Below are 24,217 nucleotides of genomic sequence, written 5' to 3'. Positions count from 1 at the left end.
GAGCTGGCAGTCCCAAAGAAAGTCTGACGAGAAAGTTTGCTACAGGCTGGCCTTGAACTCACTGAGATCTCTTTGCCTGTGCCTCCCAAGTGCTGGGATTAAAGGCATGTGCCACCATGTCTGGCTATTTCACACTTTATTTTAAAGATATGTTAGTAGCAAGTACACATGACTTAGCTTTTTAAACCTTTATATTACATTTTATTTACTGTGTGTATGATGTGTGGGTGTGCATCCCACAGCAGCGGTCAAAGGACAACTTCCACCATGTAGGTTCCAGGGATTGAATTCCAGTAGTCAGGTTTGGCAACAGGTGCCTTACCCTGAACAAGCTTGCTGGCCCTGAGTTGGCTTTTGTATGTGTGTGGGGTACGTGAACAAACATGTATTTGTATGTGTGCATGTAAATGCCAGATGTCCATATCAGCTATGTCTTCAATTGCTCTCTGCTATTCCTGTTGTTGTCGTTTCTTTCTTTGAGAATTCATGGAGACTCCTCAGGTCCACATAGAAAAGACAGACCTGGTCAGAAAGCACTGATGCCAGGAGCTACGGCTGGAGCTGAAACTGGGGGCTCTGGCTGGTAGCAGTATGAAACAGAGGGAGAAGCGGTGTCCTGTTCTTTCTGCTTATCCACGTCAGCAGAACTACCCTTCTCAAGAGCTGCCATGTCCTCATGGACCTACAAAAGTATCCTTCCACCACTCCCTCACTCACACACTCGAGAGCAAAGCACACTTGGCATCCATGATGTCAAACCTGTGACCCAGGCCAGTCTGGGCCTTGACACTGTACGTGGTGCTGCTCGGCCTGCACACAGATCACCGTGCCTTGACCAGGTCTCCACCAGCTACCACGGTGGAAGCTTGGTAATTAAAGCCAACCTTCAAGACAGCAGGTCACAGTCCACACGCAAAATGCTGGTTCACCTTGGTCTCTGCGGCATTGTCTTCCTGAACCTGGAGCTCACCAATTCAGCTAGGCTAACCTGGATCAAGGGACCCTTCTGTCTCCACCTTCCCAGTGCTGGGATTACAGGTGTACACCATGGTATCTGGCTTTCACCTGGGCACTGGGGAAACAAACTCAGTCCCCATGCCTGTAAGGTAAACACTATTGACTGAGCCACCTCCCAAAACTAATTCCTAGAATAGGAGAGATTTTAGACACACATGTCTATTTGCTTACTCCAGCTTCTAGCAACACTGGTGAAGCTGGTATAGCAGAAACCCCACCTATCAGAGACCCCGCCCACCAGAGACCCCACCCATCAGATGCCCTGTCCATCAGAAACACCACCCATCAGAAACCCCACCCACTGGATGCCCCACCCATCAGGAACTCTGCCCATCATATGCCCACCAATCAGAAACCCCGCCCATCAGAAACCCCACCACCAGAAACCCCGCCCACCATAAGCCCCACCCATCAGATGCCCCACCCACCCGAAGCCCATCCATGACACACCTTTGCTTTGTGAGCTTGATGAAGAATCTTTAGTGTATCTGAAAGAAAAAACAAACGAGTTCTTTGTTCACACAGATTTATCTAAAACCTCTGTTGTAATTATTAGATGCAGAAACTGGAAAAACTGAAAGCCTTTCTTTACAAACATACCTACTTAAAATCTGTCCTACTTTAAAAGAAAATGCACTTTAGCAAATTATGCAAAGTATAGGAGGTCAGAAGTGGAGCTCCGTGGTGGACTGCTCACATATGCAGATCCTGGAAGGAAGAAGGGGGGACCACGGGGAGAAAAGGGAGAGGAGGGAAAGGAAAAGAGAGGGAGAAAGAGGCAGAGGGAGGGAGAGAGATACACAAAGATACTTTAAATCGATAACCTTTTGACATTGATGTGAAATTGTCATCTACAAAGTTCAAAATCAAGAAGCCCTGAATTACCAAAAACAAATCACAGAACACTTGATAATGTTTTAAGTAAGGGTCACTTTTGTACTGGCTTCACGAGGCCTGTGGGTCAGGCGTGCCCATGAAGGTTCCAAGCTTAGACCTTTATGCAACAATGGGGCAGCGGAACCGGAAGTCTGAACAGCAAACATAAAACTCCATTATCTCTTCTAGAGTCACGAAAAGCTAAGAGTAAACTATATGTATATGTATGTATGTATATATATATATATATAAAATGAAGACACAAGGGACAGCCGAGCATTGTGAGGGCCCAGAGTTGTGAGCCAGTTCCACCTGACTGGAAGCCAAGAGTCCGAGCTTATTTTTCCTCTCTCAAAGTTGTTGACAACAGGTGTGGCTACAAACGAAAGATTCTGACTGACCTAGGGTGTGGTTAATTAGTATTTCAGGTATGGAGATGGATCCGCTCCACTTGAACCAAAAGCTGGAGAATTCAAGTCCATTCCTTATATCACGTTAACGAAGTCTGTCACCTCCTTCTCCCCTCTCAGAGTGAAATATGCAAGCGTGTGGAAGATAAACAAGGCAGAATGTCCCTTCCTATGCTGCTCTGCTTCTGTCTCTTATTTCTCTTATATCTCTGTTCCTTTTGCTTAATAATTCTAATTCTCATGCTCCTACCCTGGAACTTTTGAGTTTTGTCGAAGCTGGTCTTCAACAAGGGATGGTGGTATACATCTTTAATCTCTGCATTCAGGAGACAGAGACAGACAGATCTCTATGAGTTCCCAGCCAGTTTGATCTATAGAACAAGTTCTGGTCAAGGCTGCATGGTGGGACCCTGTCTTTAAAAAAAAAAAATACAAATGAAAAGTGGCTAAAAAAAAAAAATCACTATTCTCTTGAGGCAGTTATAAGGCCTGCAGGTCAAATAACTGGGCTGGAAAATTGCTGTTACCTCCAGAGTTTGCCAATGCCCAAAGACCACCAATATCTGTTATTCTTTTTGTGTGTACACGTGTGTGTAAGGTGTGTATGGGTGCATATATGTATACATGCATGTATGCACATATCTGTATGTGTGCACAAGCATATGCATGTATGCATTCACATGTGTGTATGAGTGCATGCACATGCTTGTAAATAGCATGCATGTTGTACATGCATGAACAAGGAGGTCAGAGGTTGATGTCAGGTGTCTTCCCCTATTGCTCTCCACCCAGTATTTAGAGACAGTCTTTCTCTGAACCTGTAAGTGTTGGAGCTCAGATGGAAAGGTATTTTGGCAGTCGGGAGCCAAGGAATACCACAAAGTCACTGTAAGTTTTGCAGCTTACAGCTCTGCTCCAGGGAAAGGTTTCCTCAGTGCAAATGTAACAACCCTGCTCCAGCGGGTGAGGGGGTGGGTGTCCCCAGTGAAGTTTTTACAGCTCTGCTCAGAGCTGGGCTTGGCTAGGCGAAAATTTCCCCAACAAAAGTGTTACAATTCTGCGCCACTTCAACTCCAGAGAAAGTTTAAAAAATGTTCTACATACATTTCTAATACAGCTGGGCTCTCTCAGGCAAAAGTGTCATACCACACAACAAACCTCGCTCAAAATTTATTGGGATGGAAAAGTCCAGGAGGGTGGTTGCCTGTAGCGGGAGAAGCAGCAGCAAATGAAGCAAAGTACAGAGCTTAGATAGGCTTTCTTGGAGGGGGGCGGAGAGGAGCTTTCCCAGAGTGGCTTGGGATTGGTGGGATTTCATCCTCAGGGATCTCAGGGATTGGTGGGATTCCATGCTGGGGGTGGGGGATACAGTGGATATGCAGGTTCTGTAGCCTGACTCTAGGGCAAGCTCAGGGACTGGGAGGGTTTCAAGACTTGGTCCTGGGGTCAAGTTAAGCTCAGGGTGTTTTTTCTCACCCTTTTCCCCCTACAGAACCTGGAATTCATATATTCCGCTCAGATCTTCCCATTTCTGCCTTGCCAGCATTAGCATTTCAGATGTGTGCCACCATGTTCACCTTATTATGTGGGTGCTGGGGGTCAAACTCAGACAGTTAGGCCTGCGAGACAAACACTTTACCCAGAGCCTACTCCATCTGAACCCAGCTCCACTCTGTAGCTACTTGTGCTGAAACCAGGCCATACTGAACTTTTGCCACAGACTATTTCTCTCCACTTGATGAACCTCGAACTCTGAATTCTCTGAATTCTCCGCTATCTGCATGTGGTTGAAGACGTGATCTCTTCCTGACCAGGTACCTGCTGGCATGCTTCTTCCACCATTATTACTCTCCATCTGGAACCACCGTGCATATAAGCTCTTACATTTAAAAACATTTACCCACCCCTCTAACTCTAAGACAATCAGTCCTTAGTTATACAGCAGACACAAGTATTCTGCATACTTGAATTCTAAAAGTTTCTGATTCTCTACTTCACTTTCTAAACCATTTAATTACTGTATTATGATCACAGTATATAGCTCTATCTGAAGAAGCTTTCAACAGTACACTAAGTTCTGTTCTACTGGCTATGCTGTAATAAAGAATCTATAACACTAAATTCCATTCTACTAGGTACACTGTGAAAAAGAATCTGTCTGAAAAGCAGGATCTATAGCACACCTCAGCATAGCTAGGTCATCATAAAGTCTGTCACTCAGTGGAGAATGGCACAGTACAAGGGCACTTGTGGCTCTTCTGCCTATCTCAGGCACCAAGCTGGGACATGGTGCACATAGACACTCATTGTCTTAGTTAGGTTTTATTGCTATGAAGAGACACCATGACTACAGCAACCCTTATAAATGAAAACATTTAACTGGGGTGGCTCACTTGGTACTGGAGGAACAGCTGAGAGTCCTACATCTTGCAGGCAACAGGAAGTCGACTGACTCACTGGGTGGTATTCCAAGCACAGGAAACCTCAAAGGCTGCCCCCCAGTGACACACTTCCTCTAACAAGGCCACACCTCCTAATAGTGCCACCCTTTGGGGGCCATTTTCTTTTAAACCACCACACTCTTACACTGAGAATGATTCACTATCTTCAACGGTCGTGTTGGGGAGAGTAAAGAGCTGGCTGTCCAAGCAAGAGAACCTGAGGCCCATTCCCAGAAGCCATGTCAAAAAGACAGGTTTTGTGGCACACATCTGTAATCCCAGCCCAGGGGTGGAGAACAGTGGAGCCCTGGAGTTCACTGGCCAGCCAAGTCCAGCCATGTAAGTGAGCTCCAGATTCAGTGAGAGATGCTGTCTCAAATACATAAACAAGGCAGATGGTGCTAGAGGAAAATACCAGATGTCAACACACACTTGCATATATGTACACTCCCCCCCACATATGTGCACCTACAAATACATACACAAGCATACAGGAGAGAAAGAAGATCCCCCTGGAACTGGAGTTAAGGATGGCTGTGAGCAGTCATGTCTGTGCTGGGAATTCTCCAACTCCTGAGAAACCCCTCCAGAATGCTCAGCAGGCTCTGCAAACCTACACTAGGGGAAGCTACCTTTTCTCAGCAGGACAAAGACACTGTGAGCTGAAATTTTCACCCAGACTTTTCTCTTCAACTGAAATTGGCAAAACCAAAGAAAGTAAAGAAAAAACGTCACTTCCTCTACAGTGAGAACATCACTCATTCTGACTTTGGGATGGTTTGTTTGATTGTTGCTTTTGCCTGGTTTTGATTTTTGTTTGTTTGTCTGTTTTTAACAGGGTCTCAAGTTGCCCGGGCTGGTTTTGAACTTGCTATGTGGCTAGTCTTGAACTCCTGGTCCTTCTGCTTCTAGCTCCCCAAGTGCTGGGTTACTGACATGCTTATTTTGACTTCTTTTTTTAAAAAAAAACTCACAAACCACTTTATTAACAAAAATATTTCCTTAATAAAAACTCCTTGAAAAGTAAGATTTTATAAACATATTATCCCAGGGCTAGGGAGAAGGCTTGAGGGTGTGCACGGCTCTTTTAGAGGAACCCAGGCTGGGTGGCTCACTATCACCTGTGACTTCACTTCAAGAGATCCAAAGCTCTCCTCTGGCCTCCACAGGAACACACACACAGAGACACATGTAAATAAAAATAAACCTTTAAAAACATATACAAATGGGGCTGTGAAGATGGCTCAGCCGTTAAGAGCATCTGCTGCTCTTGCAGAGGATTCAGGTTTGGTTCCAGCACACAGGTGCTGGCTCACAACTGTCAATAACCCCAGTTATGGGGATCTGGCACCTTCTTCTGGCTTCTGTGGACAGAGTTTACACATGGTAGACTTTTATACATACAGGCAAACATTTATATACATAAATCACTACAACAGAAAATGGGGTTCTAAATGTTGAAAATTTTAAAAGTAGTGATGTATATTTGTAGAGTATTTAACATGCTAGCCCATGCATTTCATACTGCACCAAAAAACACACCAGGCTAGCTGGGTGCACACCTTTAATCCCAGCACTCAGGAAGCACAGACATGCAGATCTCTGTTTGGGGCCAGCCTGGTCTACATAGAGAGTTCCAGGTCAGCCTGGGCTAGAGAGACTTGGTCTCAAAACAGACAAATGAACAAACAAACAATAAAATCTAAGGGACCACACACAAGGCTTAGCATTGTATACAGAAGTCAAGATGATTACTGTGTCCAGATCCATGGTAGCTGAGTCCCTGGGAAAAAAGGCTCAATCTACAGCTCTAGACTGTGTGTCCAAATGCAAGACAGTTGTGCCCCCGGGACAAATGGCTGGACCAACAGCTGTAGATGCCAATTAAACAGGAGGAGGGTCTCAGAAACCAGACACTGCTGGCTGTAGGAGCGGGCCCCTTACACAACAGCACAGAACCAAACAGCAGCAGAAGGGAAACCTACGCTGCCCCCCACTCCTCTCACACAGTGCACAGTTCTGTGCACGAGCCAGACAAGTACCGGACAACCATGGTAGGAGAAGCTGGCACCAAGCCGTTCCTAAGCCAGACAAAGCAGCGGGCTGTTTCTCAGCCAGACCAGAGTCATCTGGATGACGACATATTTCTACCCCAATGAGACTCAGAAACCTAGAGTCTCTGATGGTTACACTATCTTGTTTATATTGTGTGTGTGTGTTTGTGTGTGTGTGTGTGTGTGTGTGTGTGTGTGAAAGAGAGACACAGAGAGAGAGGAGGCCAGAGAAAGAGAACAATTTCAACTGTCCTTCCTTGGAAGCCATCCACCCTGTCACTTATTTATCTATTTACTTACTTATTTATTTTTGAGATAGAATTTCTTACCGGCCTAGAGCTCACTGGTTCCATTAGGCTGGTCTGGTGAGCAAGCCCCAAGAACACACCCGTCTCTACCTCCCCAGCTCTGGGACTATAAGTAAGTGCCATTGTTATAAGCATGTTTAATGAGGGTTTTGGGGACCTCATACTTGTCCAGCAAGCACTTTACCAAATGTGCCATCAACATCTCCCCAGCTCTGCTTTCCTTGTTTTAAATGTTATCTTCTAAAAGAACTGACATCGCACACATGCCCCCCCACACGCAATATGCAAAAAGGGAAACTATATGTAATTTGCAGGTGGATTCAAGCTTAAGATTTCGAGATTCTATTCAAAGCTCTCTCCTTCAAAAGCTGTGAAAGCCACAATTGAGAAGTTTCATATTTACCTCAATCGTGCTTTTTATTCCTTTCTCTGCTTCAGTATTGAGTATGTAAATGCTTGAAGTCTCATAAATCAAAGTACTTTCCACTCAGTGCCTCTGCCTCCTGCCTGGCTGCCTCTGCGACCTCACAATTAGACACCGGGTATTAAAATGCAGGCACACGTAGATTGTGATTCCGAAAGATTGTAGGTCATTGGTTGCCCTATCAGATGGGAACGGAGTGAAAAGGCACTCCGGAAAATGACTTAAGGTGATAAAAAATTTACACTTTCAAATGTCTGTGCTAATTAGCAGAAATATTTATTAGCTGCATTGTAACTTCCAAGCAGGGTCTCAAATCCAAGTCTGCTCAGTGCCCTCTACTGAAATGAGGGACTGCATGGTCTCTACAACAGACAGTGGCTCGCAGCCTCTGGCTTTATGATTGTATTTTCACTCTTTATTGTATTTCATTTATTTGTGTGTTTATGGATGTGCATACATGCATGCCACGGCAGAGGACAACTGGTGGATTTAGTTCTCTCTTTCCATCATGTGGGTCCCAGAGACTGAACTCAGGTTGTCAGGAAGGGCAGCAGGTACCTTTACCTGCAGAGTCATCTCACCAGCCCTTAGCTATTTATTTATTTGTGAGATGACGGGGTCTCAAGTATCCCAGGCTGGCCTTGACAGCTTGCTTTATAGCTGAGGATGACTTTGAACTTCAGATCCTCCTGTCTCCGCCTCCCAGGTGCTCTGGAGCCACCCACTTTACGCAGCAGTTGGGATCTCACTGGGGGCTCTGTGCATACAAGGGAGGCACCCAAACAACTGTGCTCCACCCCCAGCTTCTTTCCTGGATATTCAGGTCACTAATTGCAGCATGTAAAACGAGCCTGTTTGGCTGGGTAGTGGTGGTGCACGCCTTTAATCCCAGCACTCAGAAGCAGAGGCAATGGATCTCTGAGTTTGAGGCCAGCCTGGTGCACAGAGTTAGTTCCAGGACAGCTAGGGCAGTTACACAGAGAAACCCTGTCTCTAAAAATCAAAAAACCAAAAGCCCCAAGCATGTTCAAGTCACTGACATTTCAAATGCTAAACCACTTCTTTTGAGACAAGGTCAGAGGCACCCCAGGTTGGCCTTGACCTCCATATGTAGTTGAGAATGATCTTCAACTTCAGATTCTCCAGTCTCACCTCCAACTGCTGGACTGCAGGTGTGTGCCAGCACGCTGGATTGTAGGTGTGCACCAACACACTTAGTTTTGTTTGGCTCAGGAACAAAACCCAGGGCTTCCTGCAACTGTAAAATCTGATAATGGAGCCACATCCACAACCCTAAATGACTTCTTTAAATTCTTAGTCCCCTGTCATGTTTTCCTCTCTGATTACCTGGCAAAGAAACCTCATTTATAAACAGTTTTACCAAGCATGCTATTCCTCACAAGCATGCTACTCCCCTACACAATTACAATGGACTTCCATAGCATGCTATGACTCCTAAATTCCTTAACAAACTTCCACACTGATATATGGATGTATGTATACATATATAACATATATACTGCCAAAGACCCTCAAAAGCATCTCTGATTCATATGCTAAGCAAACATTAATAATATAAAAATAAAAGTGGCTCACACATGCATAACAGTCCAAAAGTGTATATGTAGATATCACATATATGTTAGTGCTGGGATCAACCAGGGTCTTGCCCATGCTAAGCAGATTCTTCACTAAGCTATGCCTCCTGCCCCTCCAAAGTAAGTTAATATTTGAACACCACATTTAAATTCATGCCAACAAAAATAATTCTGTATCTTTTAAAATAGTATGAACAATTGGTTACCGTATTTGTAATTTCTGAGTGGCGGAGGCAGGCTGGTCCTCAAAGGGACATCTGCAAGAGAGAATGATGATTTTTCATTACAAAATATTCAGATAGGACGCCAAGTCTTTCAGTCCTTATATAAGGAAACCATCACTGAGACGCTGAGCTGGTAGCCACTGATCCAAGAAGTCAGAGAAACTATTGGAAGAACGATTGCTGGGAACGGTGAGAAGGCACAGTCAGAAAGAGTAGCTGCTTCACAAGCATGAGAATCTGGACAGAAAATGTCAGAGGACGGTGGTTTATTTCTGCATCCCTAGCCCCGGGGGACGGAACCCCTGGAGACCAGCAGTCATCCTAGCCCAATAAGTGAGCTTCAGCTTCCGTGACAGACCTTTCCAAACAATGAAGGTGGAGAATGAGCAAGGACAGATATTGGACACTGACCTCAGGCCTTCACACATGTGTGCTCTCTACATGTGCACCTGAACATGCATGTACATACATGAGGTCCTGGGTTTCCATGCCAGCACTGCATAAATTGGGCATGGTGATACACATTTATAATCCTAGACTTGGTGAAGTTAGGGCAGGCAGTGGATAAGAAGTTCAAGGTCATCTTTGATTACACAGAAAAGTTCAAGTTAGCCTGGGCTACACGAGATCTTGTTTTTCTCCAGATTTATTTATTTATTTTTTTCTGAGACAGGGTTTCTCAGTAGCTTTTGGTTCCGGTCCTGGAACTAACTTTTGTAGACCAGGCTGGCTGCGAACTCACAGAGATCCGCCTGCCACTGCCTCCCGAGTGCTGGGATTAAAGGCATGCGCCACCACCGCCCAGCTCCAGATTTATTTTTACTAATATTTATTATGTGGGGGAGGGTATACACACATGACTGTAGGTGACGTCAGAGGCCTGGGGGTTGGATTCTGTGGAGCTGGAGTTTTAGGCAGTTGTGACTGCCCAACATGGGTACTGGGAGCCAAAATTGTGTCCTCTGGAAGGACAAGAAGAGCCCTTAGCCCCTGAGCTGTCCCCCAAGCAGTTTCTTTTTTTTTTTTTACTTATTTTTTTTTAATTTATTTATTTATTAAAGATTTCTGTCTCTTCCCCGCCACTGCCTCCCATTTCCCTCCCCCTCCCCCAATTAAGTCCCCCTCCCTCGTCAGCCCAAAGAGCAATCAGGGTTCCCTGCCCTGTGGGAAGTCCAAGGACCACCCACCTCCATCCAGGTCTAGTAAGGTGAGCATCCAAACTGCCTAGGCTCCCACAAAGCCAATACGCGCAGTAGGATCAAAAACCCATTGCCATTGTTCTTGAGCACCAAACAGAAATCTCAAGGTCCAAATCAGGAGCAGAAGGAGAGAAAGCACGAGCAAGGAACTCAGGACCGCGAGGGGTGCACCCACACACTTAGACAATGGGGATGTTCTATGGGGAACTCATTAAGGCCAGCTGGCCTGGGTCTGAAAAAGCCTGGGATAAAACCGGACTCGCTGAACATAGCGGACAATGAGGACTGCTGAGAACCCCTAAAAGACAGATAGTATGTAGGCTAGAAGGAAGGGAGATGAGGAGAGGGAGGGAGGAGGAAAGGGGAATCCCTGTATTTAATGTTTTGCCACTGATGGCAAATCAGAGGGTGTACTCCCCGAGAGTGATCAGGAGAAGAATTGGCTCTGATGTTACAGTATGTGGAGACACAGAGAGATGGGACCAACACACTTTCTTTGTATCTCAGCTCCACTGCCGAGTCCACTGACAGCCCCGTGGGTACCAGCTCCGTGGACGTTGCTATAGCCATGCTGCTTGACCTAAAATGGCTCCATTCTCTGCTAACTCATAAATCCCTGAAGATTAAGGCACCATGGACTGTCTTCTCAAGTCGTGAGCAGAGACCACAGTCTGCTTCTCTCACGTGTAGTTGCTATCTAAAAAATCACCTGCAGCATGTGGCAGGCACTCAGAAACCCTTGAGAAGGAGAAACACCGTAAACCCCTTCGCCTGGCAACCTGTGAGCACCAAGGCTCCAAGGAGGCAATTAGTGATGCCCGGTGGTTGTGGGCTAGAACATCTTGTACCAAAGATGAAATTCTTAACATACATGTACGTGAACACATGTGCACACATGCCAGGACTATCACCTGAAAACCAAACGCCAGGGCTACAACAATGTAAGCAAGTTAATATAAATACAAACACAAATATAAATAAGCTCATTATTACATACAGAAAAAGGGGAAATGATGGGGGAGAGTCTTCTGTTTTGTGTTAATTTCATTGGTTAAATAAAGAGACTGCCTCGGCCCTTTGATAGGACAGAAAATTAGGTAGGCGGAGTAGACAGAACAGAATGCTGGGAGAAAGAAGCCAAGTCAGGCAGTCGCCATGATTCTCCCACTCCAGACAGACGCAGGTTAAGATCTTTCCTGGTAAACCACCTTGTGGTGCTACACAGAATATTAGAAATGGGTTAGATCAATATGTAAGAGCTAGCCAATAAGAGGCTGGAACTAATGGGCCAGGCAGTGTTTAAAAGAATACAGTTTACATGTAATTATTTCGGGTAAAAACTAGCCGGGCGGCCGGGTGCTGGGAAGTGGCCCTCTGCTCTTACAACAATTATTAACACATACAGAGAGCCCACCCTCAGGGCAGGAGGGGTAACTCCCTGCACTCCAACTGTAGACTGTGCACAGAAGGAACTTCCGATCCACGGGCCCCAGGGCCGGCCTGGACTCAGCTGGTAGAGTGCTTTCCTGGCCGGATGAAGCTCTTGGTTTGATGTCTAGCACAACACAGAACAAGAGAAGTGATCTACGCCTGTAATTTGAAAAGTTGGGAGGTGGAGGCAGGAGGAGTGGATGTTCAAGGCCATTCTCAGCTTCATAGCCAGTGTGAGAACAGACTGGGGTGAGTGAGGCCTTTTTTCAAATAGGGGGGGGGGGAAGCAGGAAGGGAAACCAAAAGTACAGCCTGAAAAGAGGGGGGAAAAGCACAACTTTACAGAGACAAAGTGTCACACTGTGGGGTCCACACTAAGGCATGAGGAAATCAGATGTGCTCAACAGGACATGAGGAGGGTGAAGGGGTCTCCATGATCTGCCTCGCACAAAGCTAGAACCCCACCTCATAGAGACTTCCCAGCAAACTCAAACCAAAGAGAATCCTCCCATAGGCCAACCAGTCCTCAGGACTTCCAGAAGCATGCCAAGTCTGAGTAGCTGTCAGTCAAGAGGAGCCTGAGACATCAGACAACCATGGACCCGGTAAGAAGTCGGCTAGAAAACACATCTGCCACAGTCCGGATGACCTGGGTTTGATCTCTGGGACCCATGTACAGGTGAAAGAAGAGAAATGACTCCACAAGCTTGTCCTTTGACACGACACAGATGCATGCACACATGCACACATGCACACACACATCATACACATACTGTACACAGCAATAATAAGATAAGGTTAGAAAACAAAACCATGATAATGAAGTATGAAGTGGGATCCTGCCTGGAAACCTTGAGCAAGAAAACAAACAAACAAAAAAAGAAATAGGAATAAATTTTAGTCATTGCTGATGTGTTCGTCAGTTCATAGCTGTAGCCAATGTAGTGTTCTAATGAACAATGTTAAGAGAGGAAACTGGGGGTATTAAATGCAAAGAGATATGAAAAGATAAAAAGGAAATGTTGCGGTTAGAGAGATTTCTCAGTCAGCAAAGTTCTTGCCACATAATCTTGAGTTCCCAAGTCCAATAACAAGCATCCATGTAAAGAGGGGTGTGTGGCTGTGCATGGGTGTGACCCAGCATTGGGGAAGTGGAGCCAGGAGGACCCTGGCCAGCTAGCCTAGCCAGTGAGCTCCAGGTCATATAAGGAGCGACTCTGTCTCAAACAAACAACAACAAACAAACAGAGGGTAGGAAGATGGAGAGATGGCTCACTGGTTGAAAATGCATTCTGCTCTTGCAAAGGACCAGGGTTTGGTTCCCAGCACCCACATCACGTGGCTCCTAACAGCCTGTAATCCCAGTTCCAGGCAGTCCAGCTCTCTCTGGCCTCCACAGGCAATTGCACACACATGGTGCACACAAACTCATATCGGTGCACACACACACACACACACATAATAATAATCCTTTTGTTAAAGCAAGGTAGATGGCACTTGAAGGACACCCAAGGGTGGTCCAGGAGGATCCATAGGGCACAAGCCCCATATACATATATACATGAACACGTACCAACATGGATATGCACACACATGCACGGGGGGAGTGAATCTTACAGTATTAAGGCTACAGTGCCCCCTCGGGAAAGCAGGCTGCTTCACAAAGCAACACTGCCAGGAGTAAAGGGACATAAAGAAATCTTCAGAACGTGAAAGCTGGACAAAGCCGTCACAGTTCGTCACAGAGAATGACCTAACATTCAGAAAGTAGGATTTGAAATCTCAGAAAATATCAAAATGTTTCTAAATCAAAGACTATTTGAAATCTCATCTCATCTACATAATTGGTTTCTGCACTCTTATGATGCTGCTTTAGAAAACCAGCCACTTACATAAGGTATCATGGTAGTTCTATAATATAATATATATATATATATATATATATATATATATATATATAATATATATATATGAGATTAAGGAGACCTACAGCTGAAAGATCCTGAGAGCTGGGTGTGTCTAAGGATTCCTATATAAGCTTCCCCTGAGCGCAATAAAGGGGGCATTGGCATTCTTTTATCAAGGATGACCCGTGTCCACGTCTCTGTCTGTTTGTGTGTCTGTCTCTGTGTTTTTAGGTCTTCACCTTAGTTCCCAGCTCACGTACCATCTTGCAGTGGTACGGGTGCTATGGGACTGTCAGTTTTTACAGGGCAGGAACAGGACCTTTTGGCTTTTAACATGTGGTCCCATCAACTTTTCAGAGTTCTCCAGGACCTCAAATCAGATGACAGGCTTGGACACAGAGTCCACAAGCTCAAAGGAATCCATACCCTAACAGGTCAACAGGTCTGTTTTGTTTTGTTTTTGTTACTAAGTCTCCTGTTACACAGCTGGCCTCAAACTCCCTAAGAAGCTCAGAAAGACCTTGAGCTCCTGATTCTCCCGCCTCCACCTCTGAGCACTAGGATTCCAGTATGTGCCACCATGCCCAGCGTGTGCGGTGTTTAGGATGGAACCCAGGTAGGGCTGTGAGCATGCCAGGACAGCACTCCACCAACTAAGGAACGCCCCCGGCACCCCTAGTTCACTTCTACAGCAGCCGAATTTTCCCACATACTCAAGAGAAATGGGCAGTGATCATGTCATTACTGTGGCAGGCCTGAGGGTGTAGCTGTGACAGGAACCACTGGTCTGCTGGGGACCACGGTAACCAACAGTCGCTGTGAATGAATCGTTCTGTGGTACTGGGAAACAACCACTTCCTGTACCACCATAGCAACTTGAAAATCATACCTTATTCCCGAGGACATCAAAAGGGTCCTATTCTGCCTGACCAAGAACACCACGCCCTTGTTGCACTGATGCCAAGAGCAGAGACCTTCGCAGCCGTGAAGCCTTGAGCACATGGCCGGGAGGCGGCTCAGCAGCAGGTAGAAGCACTGCCACCTAGTCTGACATCCTGTGTTTAATCTCTGGGACCCATGTGATACAGGGGGAGTCTGACTTCCTCCTCTGTACACATACTGCAGCACACACCTGTGCACATGCACAAACAGGTTATCGTGCACACGAACATATGTGCACACAGAGAGAAAATAAATAAAATGTAATAAAAATGAGAAAACGATTTGAAAGTAACTGTAGAACTGTTTGCAGTTCAAACTTTGAGTATGTTTTTTTATTTGAGGAATGACTTTCCAAATGCAGGCTACTCTGTAACTGGCACTGAGGGTGACCAGAACATGTTACCCCAATATATGCCTACCTGCCACAAGGATTGTTTGGAGCTAAAAGCTGATGTCTAGTGATCTCTCCTTCCCTGTTTGCCTAAGGCAGCCTACAAACAGGCTTTCTTCCAGAGCGACCTTAGTAAACTGTTGTGCCCACATCAGCCTGCAGGGGGCATCAGAGTGTACCGTACCACAACCAGCAACCAGGCCTTCTCTACTCCCCTGTCCCGAAGATTCCACCCCTAAGCATCCAAATCCTCTTCCTTGTCTGGGCACTTCTCTGGGATTTTTTTTCATCCCTGGGGATCCCACATCCATGGCGTGCACCTAGCCATAAGCCCCTGCTGGGTTTTCTCTTGTTCACCCGTCTCTTTCAACTGAGAACTTCCGATGCCGGAGCTGGGGAAAGCACTTGCTTGCCCTTGCCATGCAGGTGTGAAGACTTGATTGATTCCCCAGAGACCACATCAGCGCAGGCATGGCAGTAAGTGACTACAATCCCACAACCACGGGCCAATGGAAGGCAGAGAATTGCCAGATGCAAGAAACAAAAGACCTGTCTCAAACGAGATGGAAGGTGAAGAATGACACGCAGTTGTCCCGACCTCCATATGTGCTGTGTGACACATGAATGTGTGTGCTGCATGCTTGCACATAGGCACACATCATACATAAGTTTTTAAAAGAACTTATGAGTGAGGAAAAGTTAGTTTTCTCCCCTATAACATTATCTTTTAGTATGAAATATCAATATTCCCCTAATAATTAAGAACAACAAATCTAGAGGCACATGCCTTTAATCCCAGAACTTGGAAGGCAAGGCAGGTGGATCTCCGAGTTCAAAGCCAGCCTGGTCTACAGAGTGAGCTTCAGAACAGCCAGGGCAACACAGAGAAACCATGTCTTGAAAGCAAAAAAGAATATGGCAACAAAACTTTATATTTTAGGTGTCAGTCAGAAGATACTTCACAAAACAATTTAAATAACCACAGAAAGGAAACCTGCCACCAAACCAAGCCCACATATCTACCTCTCAAAAAGAGAGCTCAAGGAATTAGGGTGAGTAGTTACAGCAATGAAACAGCTTACTCATAGATGGAGAGATGGCTCAGCAGCTAAGAGTCCTTAATTCTCTTGCAGAAAACCAAGGCTTGGCTCTCAGAACCTGTGGGGCGCTCACATCTTCCCATCACCCCATTCCAGAGAATCTGGTGCCCTCTTCTGGTCTGCTTTAGCACTGCATGCATGTGGTACACATATAAATATACAAACACACAAATGAAATTAAATAAATCTTTAAAAATATTTACTCAAGGGCTGGAGAGATGGCTCAGAAGTTAAGAGCACTGACTGCTCTTCCAGAGGTCCTGAGTTCAATTCCCAGCAACCCACATGGTGGCTCACAGCCATCTGTAATGAGATCTGGCGCCCTCTCCTGGCCTGCAGGCATACATGGAGGCTGAACACTGTGTACATAATAAATAAATCTTTAAAAAAAATATTTACTCAAGACATAGGGCAATGCGTTGGGAAAACACCAATTTTTAAAATTATACTTTATTTATTTATTATATATCGGTGAGGACATACATGCCATGGTGCACTTTTGGTGGCCAGAGCACAACCCGTAGAAGTTAGCACCCTCCTTCCACCATGTGGGACAAACTTGGGTCACCAGAATTGATGTCAAGTGCTTTATCCATTAAGCCATCTCACTGGCCTTAAAAAATACATCTTAACTCAGTGTAAGCGAGGCAAGGAGAAAGAAGAGGGGCTTAGGTAAGGAAAGAGTGGTGGCTGGACATCCCTAGGCCCCGTTCCATGGAGTGGAATGGGACGGGGTTGTGAAATTGGTGGTCAGTACACATGTAATCATGACACCATGGTGCTCATTGCAACAGATATGTCATCTATGACGTTCAAATTGAAAAAAAAAGAGTAGAAAAAATATGATTTTAGTAAGGTTTTTAAAATTATTTGTGTGTGTACATGCACCTCCTTGTCTGCGTGTGCACCACATGTATGCAGTACCCACAGAGGCCAAAAGAGCCTCAGATCTCCTGAGCTGTAGTGCTAAGAACCAAACCAGGCCCTCTGCAGGAACAGTGAGCACTCTTAGCCACTGAGCCACTTATCCAGCTTCCTAAATAACTTCATGGTTTTGTGTTGGGTTCATTCCTAGAGCATACACGGCCCTCGGGCCACAGATCAGACACACCTGCTTGAAACCTGGAAAATCTCAGCCACTCCTATCTTGACACCTTTTGGTTTGAAGAGGTAAGAAGGATTGGATGAGCTTAGTGACAGTCATTATTTACCACCTCCTAAGTACACATTAAGTGATTGACATGTCTGCATGAACTGACTCAAAAGGCAGGGCAGCAAAGGGACAGACACAGCATGCATACAGAAATGTCACCCAGCAGACCCAAGGGAACAGTGAGGGCTTTAAACAAAAGTGGTTTTCAAGGACCTGAAAAGTAACCCTGGCAACCTTCATTATCATGACACACATAGTCCTCATACACATGCACACACACACAGACTAGGAGATAACTTAGTGGGTAAAACACTTGCCACATAAATATGATGACCAGAATTCAGATCCCAAGATCCCCGTGGGTGGGGGTGGGGGTTTGAATAGATATGAACCCCATGGACTCATGTGTCTGAATGGTTGGACTATAGGGAGTGGCACTACTAGAGGTATGGCCTTGTTGGATGAAGTATGTCACTGTTGAGCAGGCTTTGAGGTCTCATATGCTCAAGCTACGCCCAGTGTGGGAGACAGTTCACTTCCTGTTGCCTATGGATCATGATGTAGAACTCTCAGCTACCTCTCCAGCACCATCTCTGCCTACATGATGCCATGCTCCTTGATAATGGACTAAACCTCTGAAACTGTAAGCCTTCCCCAATTAAATGTTTTCCTTTATAAGAGTTGCTGTGGTCATGGTGTCTTTCACAGCAGTAAAAACCTACTTACTTAGAAACCCTAAGTAAGACAGTGGGCATGGATGTTGTTTATAAATCCAACCTCAGAAGGCAGAGAGAGAGAGCTGACTAACAAAACCAGCCTTGTCAGTGAACTCTGGGTTTGACTGAGAGACTGTGCACCTCAGTGAATACGGTGGGAGAGCAACAGAGAATGATTCCTGAAACCAACCTCAGGCTTCCTCACATTTGCATGCACACACACACACACACACACACACACAGAGACACAAGCTTGCATGTGAAAATGGAAAAATAAAACAGTAAAAATAAAAAGTCACACAGGTTACAAATCATGGAACTATATATTAAAAGCTATGAACTGTACTCTATATCAATTTCGCTTCACTTAAAAGAATCAAAGCATTTGCTAGAGGCTGTACCGACGCCTGTGGAACACGTCAGTAGTGAAGAGCAATAAGGCCGCCAGGACGGGGCTGCACTTCTACCTCTGCACGTCCAGAATGATAAATGAGACCACCACAAGACTTCCATCTCCGAGCCAGAGATGGCTCACCTGGTAAAAGCACCTGCTGCCAAGCCTGACGACCTGAGTTCGAACCCCAGCCCCTCATGGTGGAAGGAGAGACCCTGATCCTGTAAACTGCCCTCTGGCTTCCACTGTCTGGCACAAGCAGCCTCCCACCACACACATCATGCATACAGACACACACACAGTAAATAAACATGAAAATGTAAAGTGTCTTCTCTGATTTCTTCAGCGTCCTGCTGCCGTAGCCACACTCCCAGGGCAGGCTCCGGTGTGCTGTAAAATGAGAGTCAGCTACATCTCCCTCCAATGTCAATCAGTCTCCAAAGATTGAAGACTCACTATAGGCAGACTTGGCTTTCTCTGTGTGTAAGCACATGTTTATGTATGTGTATGTGTGTGGAGACCAGACGTCAACACTGGAGGTCTTCCTCAGTCTCCTTCCACCTTACTTTAAGACAGTCTTCTCGCTGATCACCAATTCTGGAAGACAGGTGCAAGATGCAGAGGAAGCCTGGAGTGAGCGAAATCCTGAATATTTGACAGAAGCAAGGCCTCTTAAGGATTCCAAGACTAATTGGTCCATGGAAAACTGGCAAAGCCATTACCCATATGGGCCAGACTCAAGAGGGATGGCAAAGCTTGGGTATGATGGGGAATCTTTGTCAACCAATTATATTTAAGAGGTGGGACCAAGTTAGGGTGTGGATGATTCTCCTGGCTCTACGTCCTGAGTGCTGGGATTACAGGTGTGCATCACTAGACCCAAACTAATTTCGTACTTTTCAAAGATTATTATTAATATGTAGTCAAAATACAACTGAAACAAAGCCCCTCTATTTCTCATACCTTGCTTTAGAAAAATTATAAATTCCTTCACAGTTTGGTCCAAATTAACTCCATGATATACTACAGGTCTGAAATTTCGATGTTCAAATGAACGAATGAGGCGAACTGTGACCGTTGCTTCCTTGGCAGCCATGTGGCGAGAAACCTGTGGTAAGACACATGATAAACTGTATCAAGGCACGGCTGAGGAAGAGCGAGCTTTCGGATTGAGCTGAGCACGTATGGGGGCCTTCTGCAATCCCAGTGCTTGGAAATCGGAGTCAAGAGACTCCTGGGGCAATCCGGCTGGCAAGACTAGCTATACTGGTGCCCGGCCTCAGTAAATGAAGTGGAGACTGACTAAGGAAGACATCTGTTGTCAACCTCAGGCCTCCTCCACATGCACACATGTGCACCCAAACACACATGCACACACGCTACACATACACACACACATTAAAATAAATAAAATTCAAATAAAAGTTATTTCTTAGTCAGTGGCAGGGACTTTAATAATTGGCAACATTCTGTGTCTTAAGCAAGATATTAAACATAGGGACAGTGGACTATTTTTATGCCTTTCAATTTGTCTGAAATAGTTCATAACCACAAAGAAGTCACACAAACTTGGCTTTAAAAGTTTCTCTGAATAACTGAGTTCTTGTCCAATTGTTTTACTAAGTTTGGGGAAAGATAAAGCATATTAAGCATGAAAAACTAGGGAGTTTATTATTTGAATGCATCAAATAATTTATAATTAAAATTAGCATATTAGCTATAATGAAATGGCTTCTATAAAACAAAACCTGCAATAGATTTTCCCTATAAAATAAAGTAAGGGTTCATCTAACCTGCCTCTTGGTTAATAAACCTAATAAATCTTTTGATAACTCCAATATTGGTGATTACAGCATTCCCCATACCACCTTCATAATTCTCCTCAGAATAACACAGGCCTAAAAGCTACCAAACAATAGTTCAACATCTACAAAACAAAAATTTTCAACATACTGAGGCACTAAATATTACTGGCACAATCCAGTTTCAGGAATCTTGTGATCAAATATTCTAAATCTCCTTTGCATGCTGGGGCATAGTCTCAGAGCTTGGCATATCCTCCGTCAGCACTTTTCTCCTGAGCTGCTCCCCACCCAGCCCTGAGTGTCTTCTTTGTGTTCATGTATGTGTGAGTGCACAGGCGCATGTATGTTGTATGTATGAGTGGAGGTCACAAGACAATCTCATGTGTTGTTCCTTTGATACTGTGGTGATTTAAATAGCAATGGCCCCCATAGGCTCACATATTTGAATGTTTGGTCTTTAGGGAGTGGCACTATTAGGAGGTGTGGACTTGCTGGGGGAGGTGTGGCCTTGTTGGAGGAAGTGTGTCATTAGGGATAGGCTTTGGGGTTTCAAATGCTCAAAAGAGGCCCAGTGTCTCTCTTCCTGCTGCCTGAGGATCTAAATGTAGAATTCTCAAGCTACTTCTCCACACCATGTCTGCCTGCATGCTGTCTTGCTTTCTGCAGTGATGACAATGGACTGAACCTCTGAACTGTATGCCAGCCCCAGTTAAATGCTTTCCTTCATAAGAGCTTCAGTGGTTGTGGTGTCTTCACAGCAGAAGATTCTGAATAAGACAGAGGCCTTCTACTTTTGTCCGATACGCTGGTTCTCACTGGCCTGGAATCTTACTGATGGCCACATCAGCTGGCCAGTAGCTGCTGGGGGCCCACCTGTCTCTGACTACAGCACCAACTGCAGCTGTTTAACCCCACACTCATGTCCTCTGTTTACAAGGCATGTGCTTCTGACTGCCCATCTCTCCAGCCCAGGTTTTCATTCTGACTACATTTATTTATCCCCCCCCCCCCCCCGTCTCTCTCTCATCTATCTGTCTGTCTATTGTGGGTGCACATTCAGGTGGTGCACTGTGCCATGGTACCCATGTGGAGGTCAGAGGACAACTGGTGGGGGTAATTCTCTCTTTGCACAATGTGGACTGAACTCAGTTTGTACAGCAAGCCCCTTTACCCAACATGCTGTCCCTCCAGCCCATGCTCTGCTTCTCTTTCTTTCTTTAGATTTATTATGTATGCAGTGTTCTGCCTGCATGTATGCCTACACTGCAGAAGAAGGCACCAGATCTCATTATAGATGATTGTGAACCACCACGTGATTGCTGGTACCTCTGGATCTCTAGAAGAACAGCCAATGCTCTTAACAACATCTGAGCTACCTGTCCAACCACATATTCTGGTTCTGGATCGTGATGTTAGTCATATATATCTGCACATGTGTTCAAACTGCATAAAATAAACATATGAACACATAGACATGCCTAGACACACACACAGGGGATGTAAAACAGTGAAATATGAACTGAAACCATGGACTGTGCCAACAGCAGTTGTCTAGCCATGAAAAGAGACTATATTCAAGCCAGGCCCACCACCAGGGGGACACAGGGGTTAGAGGTATAACAACTCTTATCTGCATTATTTCTTATGATTTCATGGAGAACTACAACTATCTCAAAAAAGTTTCTAAAACTCATCATTCAGTGTGGTGGTTTGAAAGAAAATGACCCATAGGGAATGGCATTATTAGAAGGAGTGGCCTTGCTGGAGGAAGTACGTCACTGTGGGGGCGGGCCTTGAGGTCTCTTGTTCAAGCTTTGCTCAGTGTGACACTGAGATCATTTCCTATTGCCTGCAGGTCAAGATGTAAGACACCCAGCTACTTCTCCAGCACCAAGTCTGCCTGCCCGCTGCCATGTCCCACCATGATAATGGACTAAATCCCTAAAAATGTAAGCCAGCCCAATTAAATGTCTTTCCTTCACAAGAGTTGCTGCGGTCTTGGTGTCTCTTCCCTAAGTAAGACATTCAGACAAGCCTGCTGCCATGATGAATGGAGGGACCGCACTGAACAACACAGCACCAAAACCATCAGGGAAGAGCCCAGTAGAGACCTTAGAGACACCACAGCAGCTATTGGCTGTCAGCACCTAAATGCACCAGCCAATCTAATGAATGCATCAAGCCCAGAGCTTCCAGCGTATTTACTGAGAGAGGCAGGATCAGTGACACAGAGGTAGCAGCCAAGGTCAGACGCTAAGGGGGTTTACTGGAGGCATGGCCTGGTTTCTTCATCAAACTCCCAAACAATAAAGAAGACAGTCTAGGAGACTGGTCAGGGGGTAAAATACTTACTGTTCAAGTGTGAGAACTTTAGCTCCTCAGAACACATATAGAGCCACGCTTGGTAGGGAGCATCTACAATTCCGGGGCTTCTGTGAAGACACGGAAACTAGAGCCATGAGAATCCTAGACGCTTGCAAGTCAGCTGGCCTGGCATACAGAGATGGGACAGCATGGACCTCTGCATCAATAACAAGGTGGGGTGGGGGCTGGAGAGATGCTCCAGCAGTTAGGAACTCACTGCTCTTCCAGAGGACCTGGGTTCCATTCCCAACACCCATGTTAGGAAGCCCACAACCACCTGCAATTCCAGCTCCAGGGGATCCAGCACCCTCTGCTGGCTTCCATGGGTGTCTGCATTCGTGTGCAGCAGTGGTTCTCAGCCTCCCTAATGCTGTGACTCTTTACCACAGTTCCTCGTGCTGTAAAGTTATTTTGTTGCTACTTCATAACTACAATGTTGCTACTGTCATGAATCATAATATAATCTTCTTCCTATGGTCTTAGGTGACCCCTGTGAGAGGGTCCTTTAACCCCCAAAAGTCCTCATGACCCTCAGGTTGAGAACTGCTGATGTACACAAACCCCTACACTGACACAGATACAGGCGCATAGATTAGAAATAATGAAGCAATGGGGGCTGGAGAGATGGCTCAGCAGTTAGGAGCACTTTCGACACTTCTTTCCAAAAGACCAGAGTTCCTAAAACCCACATCAGATGGCTCACAAACACTGGTCACTCCAGCTTCACAGGATCCAGTAACTTCTGTCCTACCTGGGCACCTGTACACATGTGGCACTCACATACACATACATATGAGCAAATCTTTAAAAACAAAAGTAAAATAATAAGCAAAATGTGGAAGATGAGAACCAACCCCCGAAGCTGTCTTCTAAGCTCCACATGCACACTGTTTCATGTATGCAGCTTCACTCACACATATACATACATCATACACACATCACACATACAAAGAAACAGTGAACTAAGAGTGACAGTCATGTATCTAGATTGGCATGGTTCAGACATGGGTTGGGCACTCATGTAGTGGTATGGAGGGGTGGTAGGACCTTCAAAAGGTGGTAGGATCTTCAAAAAGAGATGGGGCTCAGTGGCAGAGTAAATGCTCAGAATAAAGGGGGCCCCTGGGCTCAATTCCCAGCACCATATGGTTATATTCCAGTAACATACTGAGCCACGGCAAATAAATCCAAATAGCATTCAGTGGTTAGTACACCAGAATCAAGCCACAACGGACGGTGGTGGCACACGCCTTTAATCTCAGCACTCCGGGAGGCAGAAGGATGTCAGTGATTTCAAGGCCAGCCTGGTCTACAAGAGTGAGTTCCAGGACAGGCTCTAAATCTACAAAGAAACCTGTCTCGAAAAACAAAACAAAACCAAAACAAAGTAGAATCAGGTCACATGCCTGGAAAGAGTCTAAATCATCTGCACAGCACTGAAAGCCTCGCATACTCGGCCCAGC

General features: G+C 45.5%; 1 protein-coding gene across 4 annotated transcripts in view; it reads right to left on the bottom strand.

The window, feature by feature from the left end:
• CUNH2orf76 (chromosome unknown C2orf76 homolog) overlaps positions 1-24,217 on the bottom strand; it is a 61,437-nt gene that overhangs the window by 18,478 nt on the left and 18,742 nt on the right. For 3 of the 4 annotated variants that reach the window (XR_005974040.1, XM_041648506.1, XM_041648504.1), the window contains exons 2-4: positions 19,549-19,693; positions 9,335-9,385; positions 1,468-1,505 (exon numbers count right to left, since the gene is read on the bottom strand). Coding sequence is in view for 3 of the 4 variants with exons in the window: in XM_041648504.1 (XP_041504438.1) it covers positions 1,468-1,505; positions 9,335-9,385; positions 19,549-19,693 (234 nt within the window). In the remaining variant the exon portion in view is untranslated. Of the gene's footprint in view, positions 1-1,467; positions 1,506-9,334; positions 9,386-19,548; positions 19,694-22,742; positions 22,823-24,217 lie in introns of all 4 variants that reach the window. The other variant, XM_041648505.1, reaches the window with a different exon arrangement.

The sequence above is a fragment of the Microtus oregoni genome, unplaced genomic scaffold (genome assembly GCF_018167655.1).
Source record: "Microtus oregoni isolate MIOR12 unplaced genomic scaffold, Mior012 000003F_ref0000135, whole genome shotgun sequence".
Classification (NCBI taxonomy): Eukaryota; Metazoa; Chordata; class Mammalia; order Rodentia; family Cricetidae; genus Microtus; species Microtus oregoni.
The sequence above is the reverse complement of the archived record's forward strand: the minus strand, read 5'-3'. Positions and strand labels throughout refer to the sequence as shown.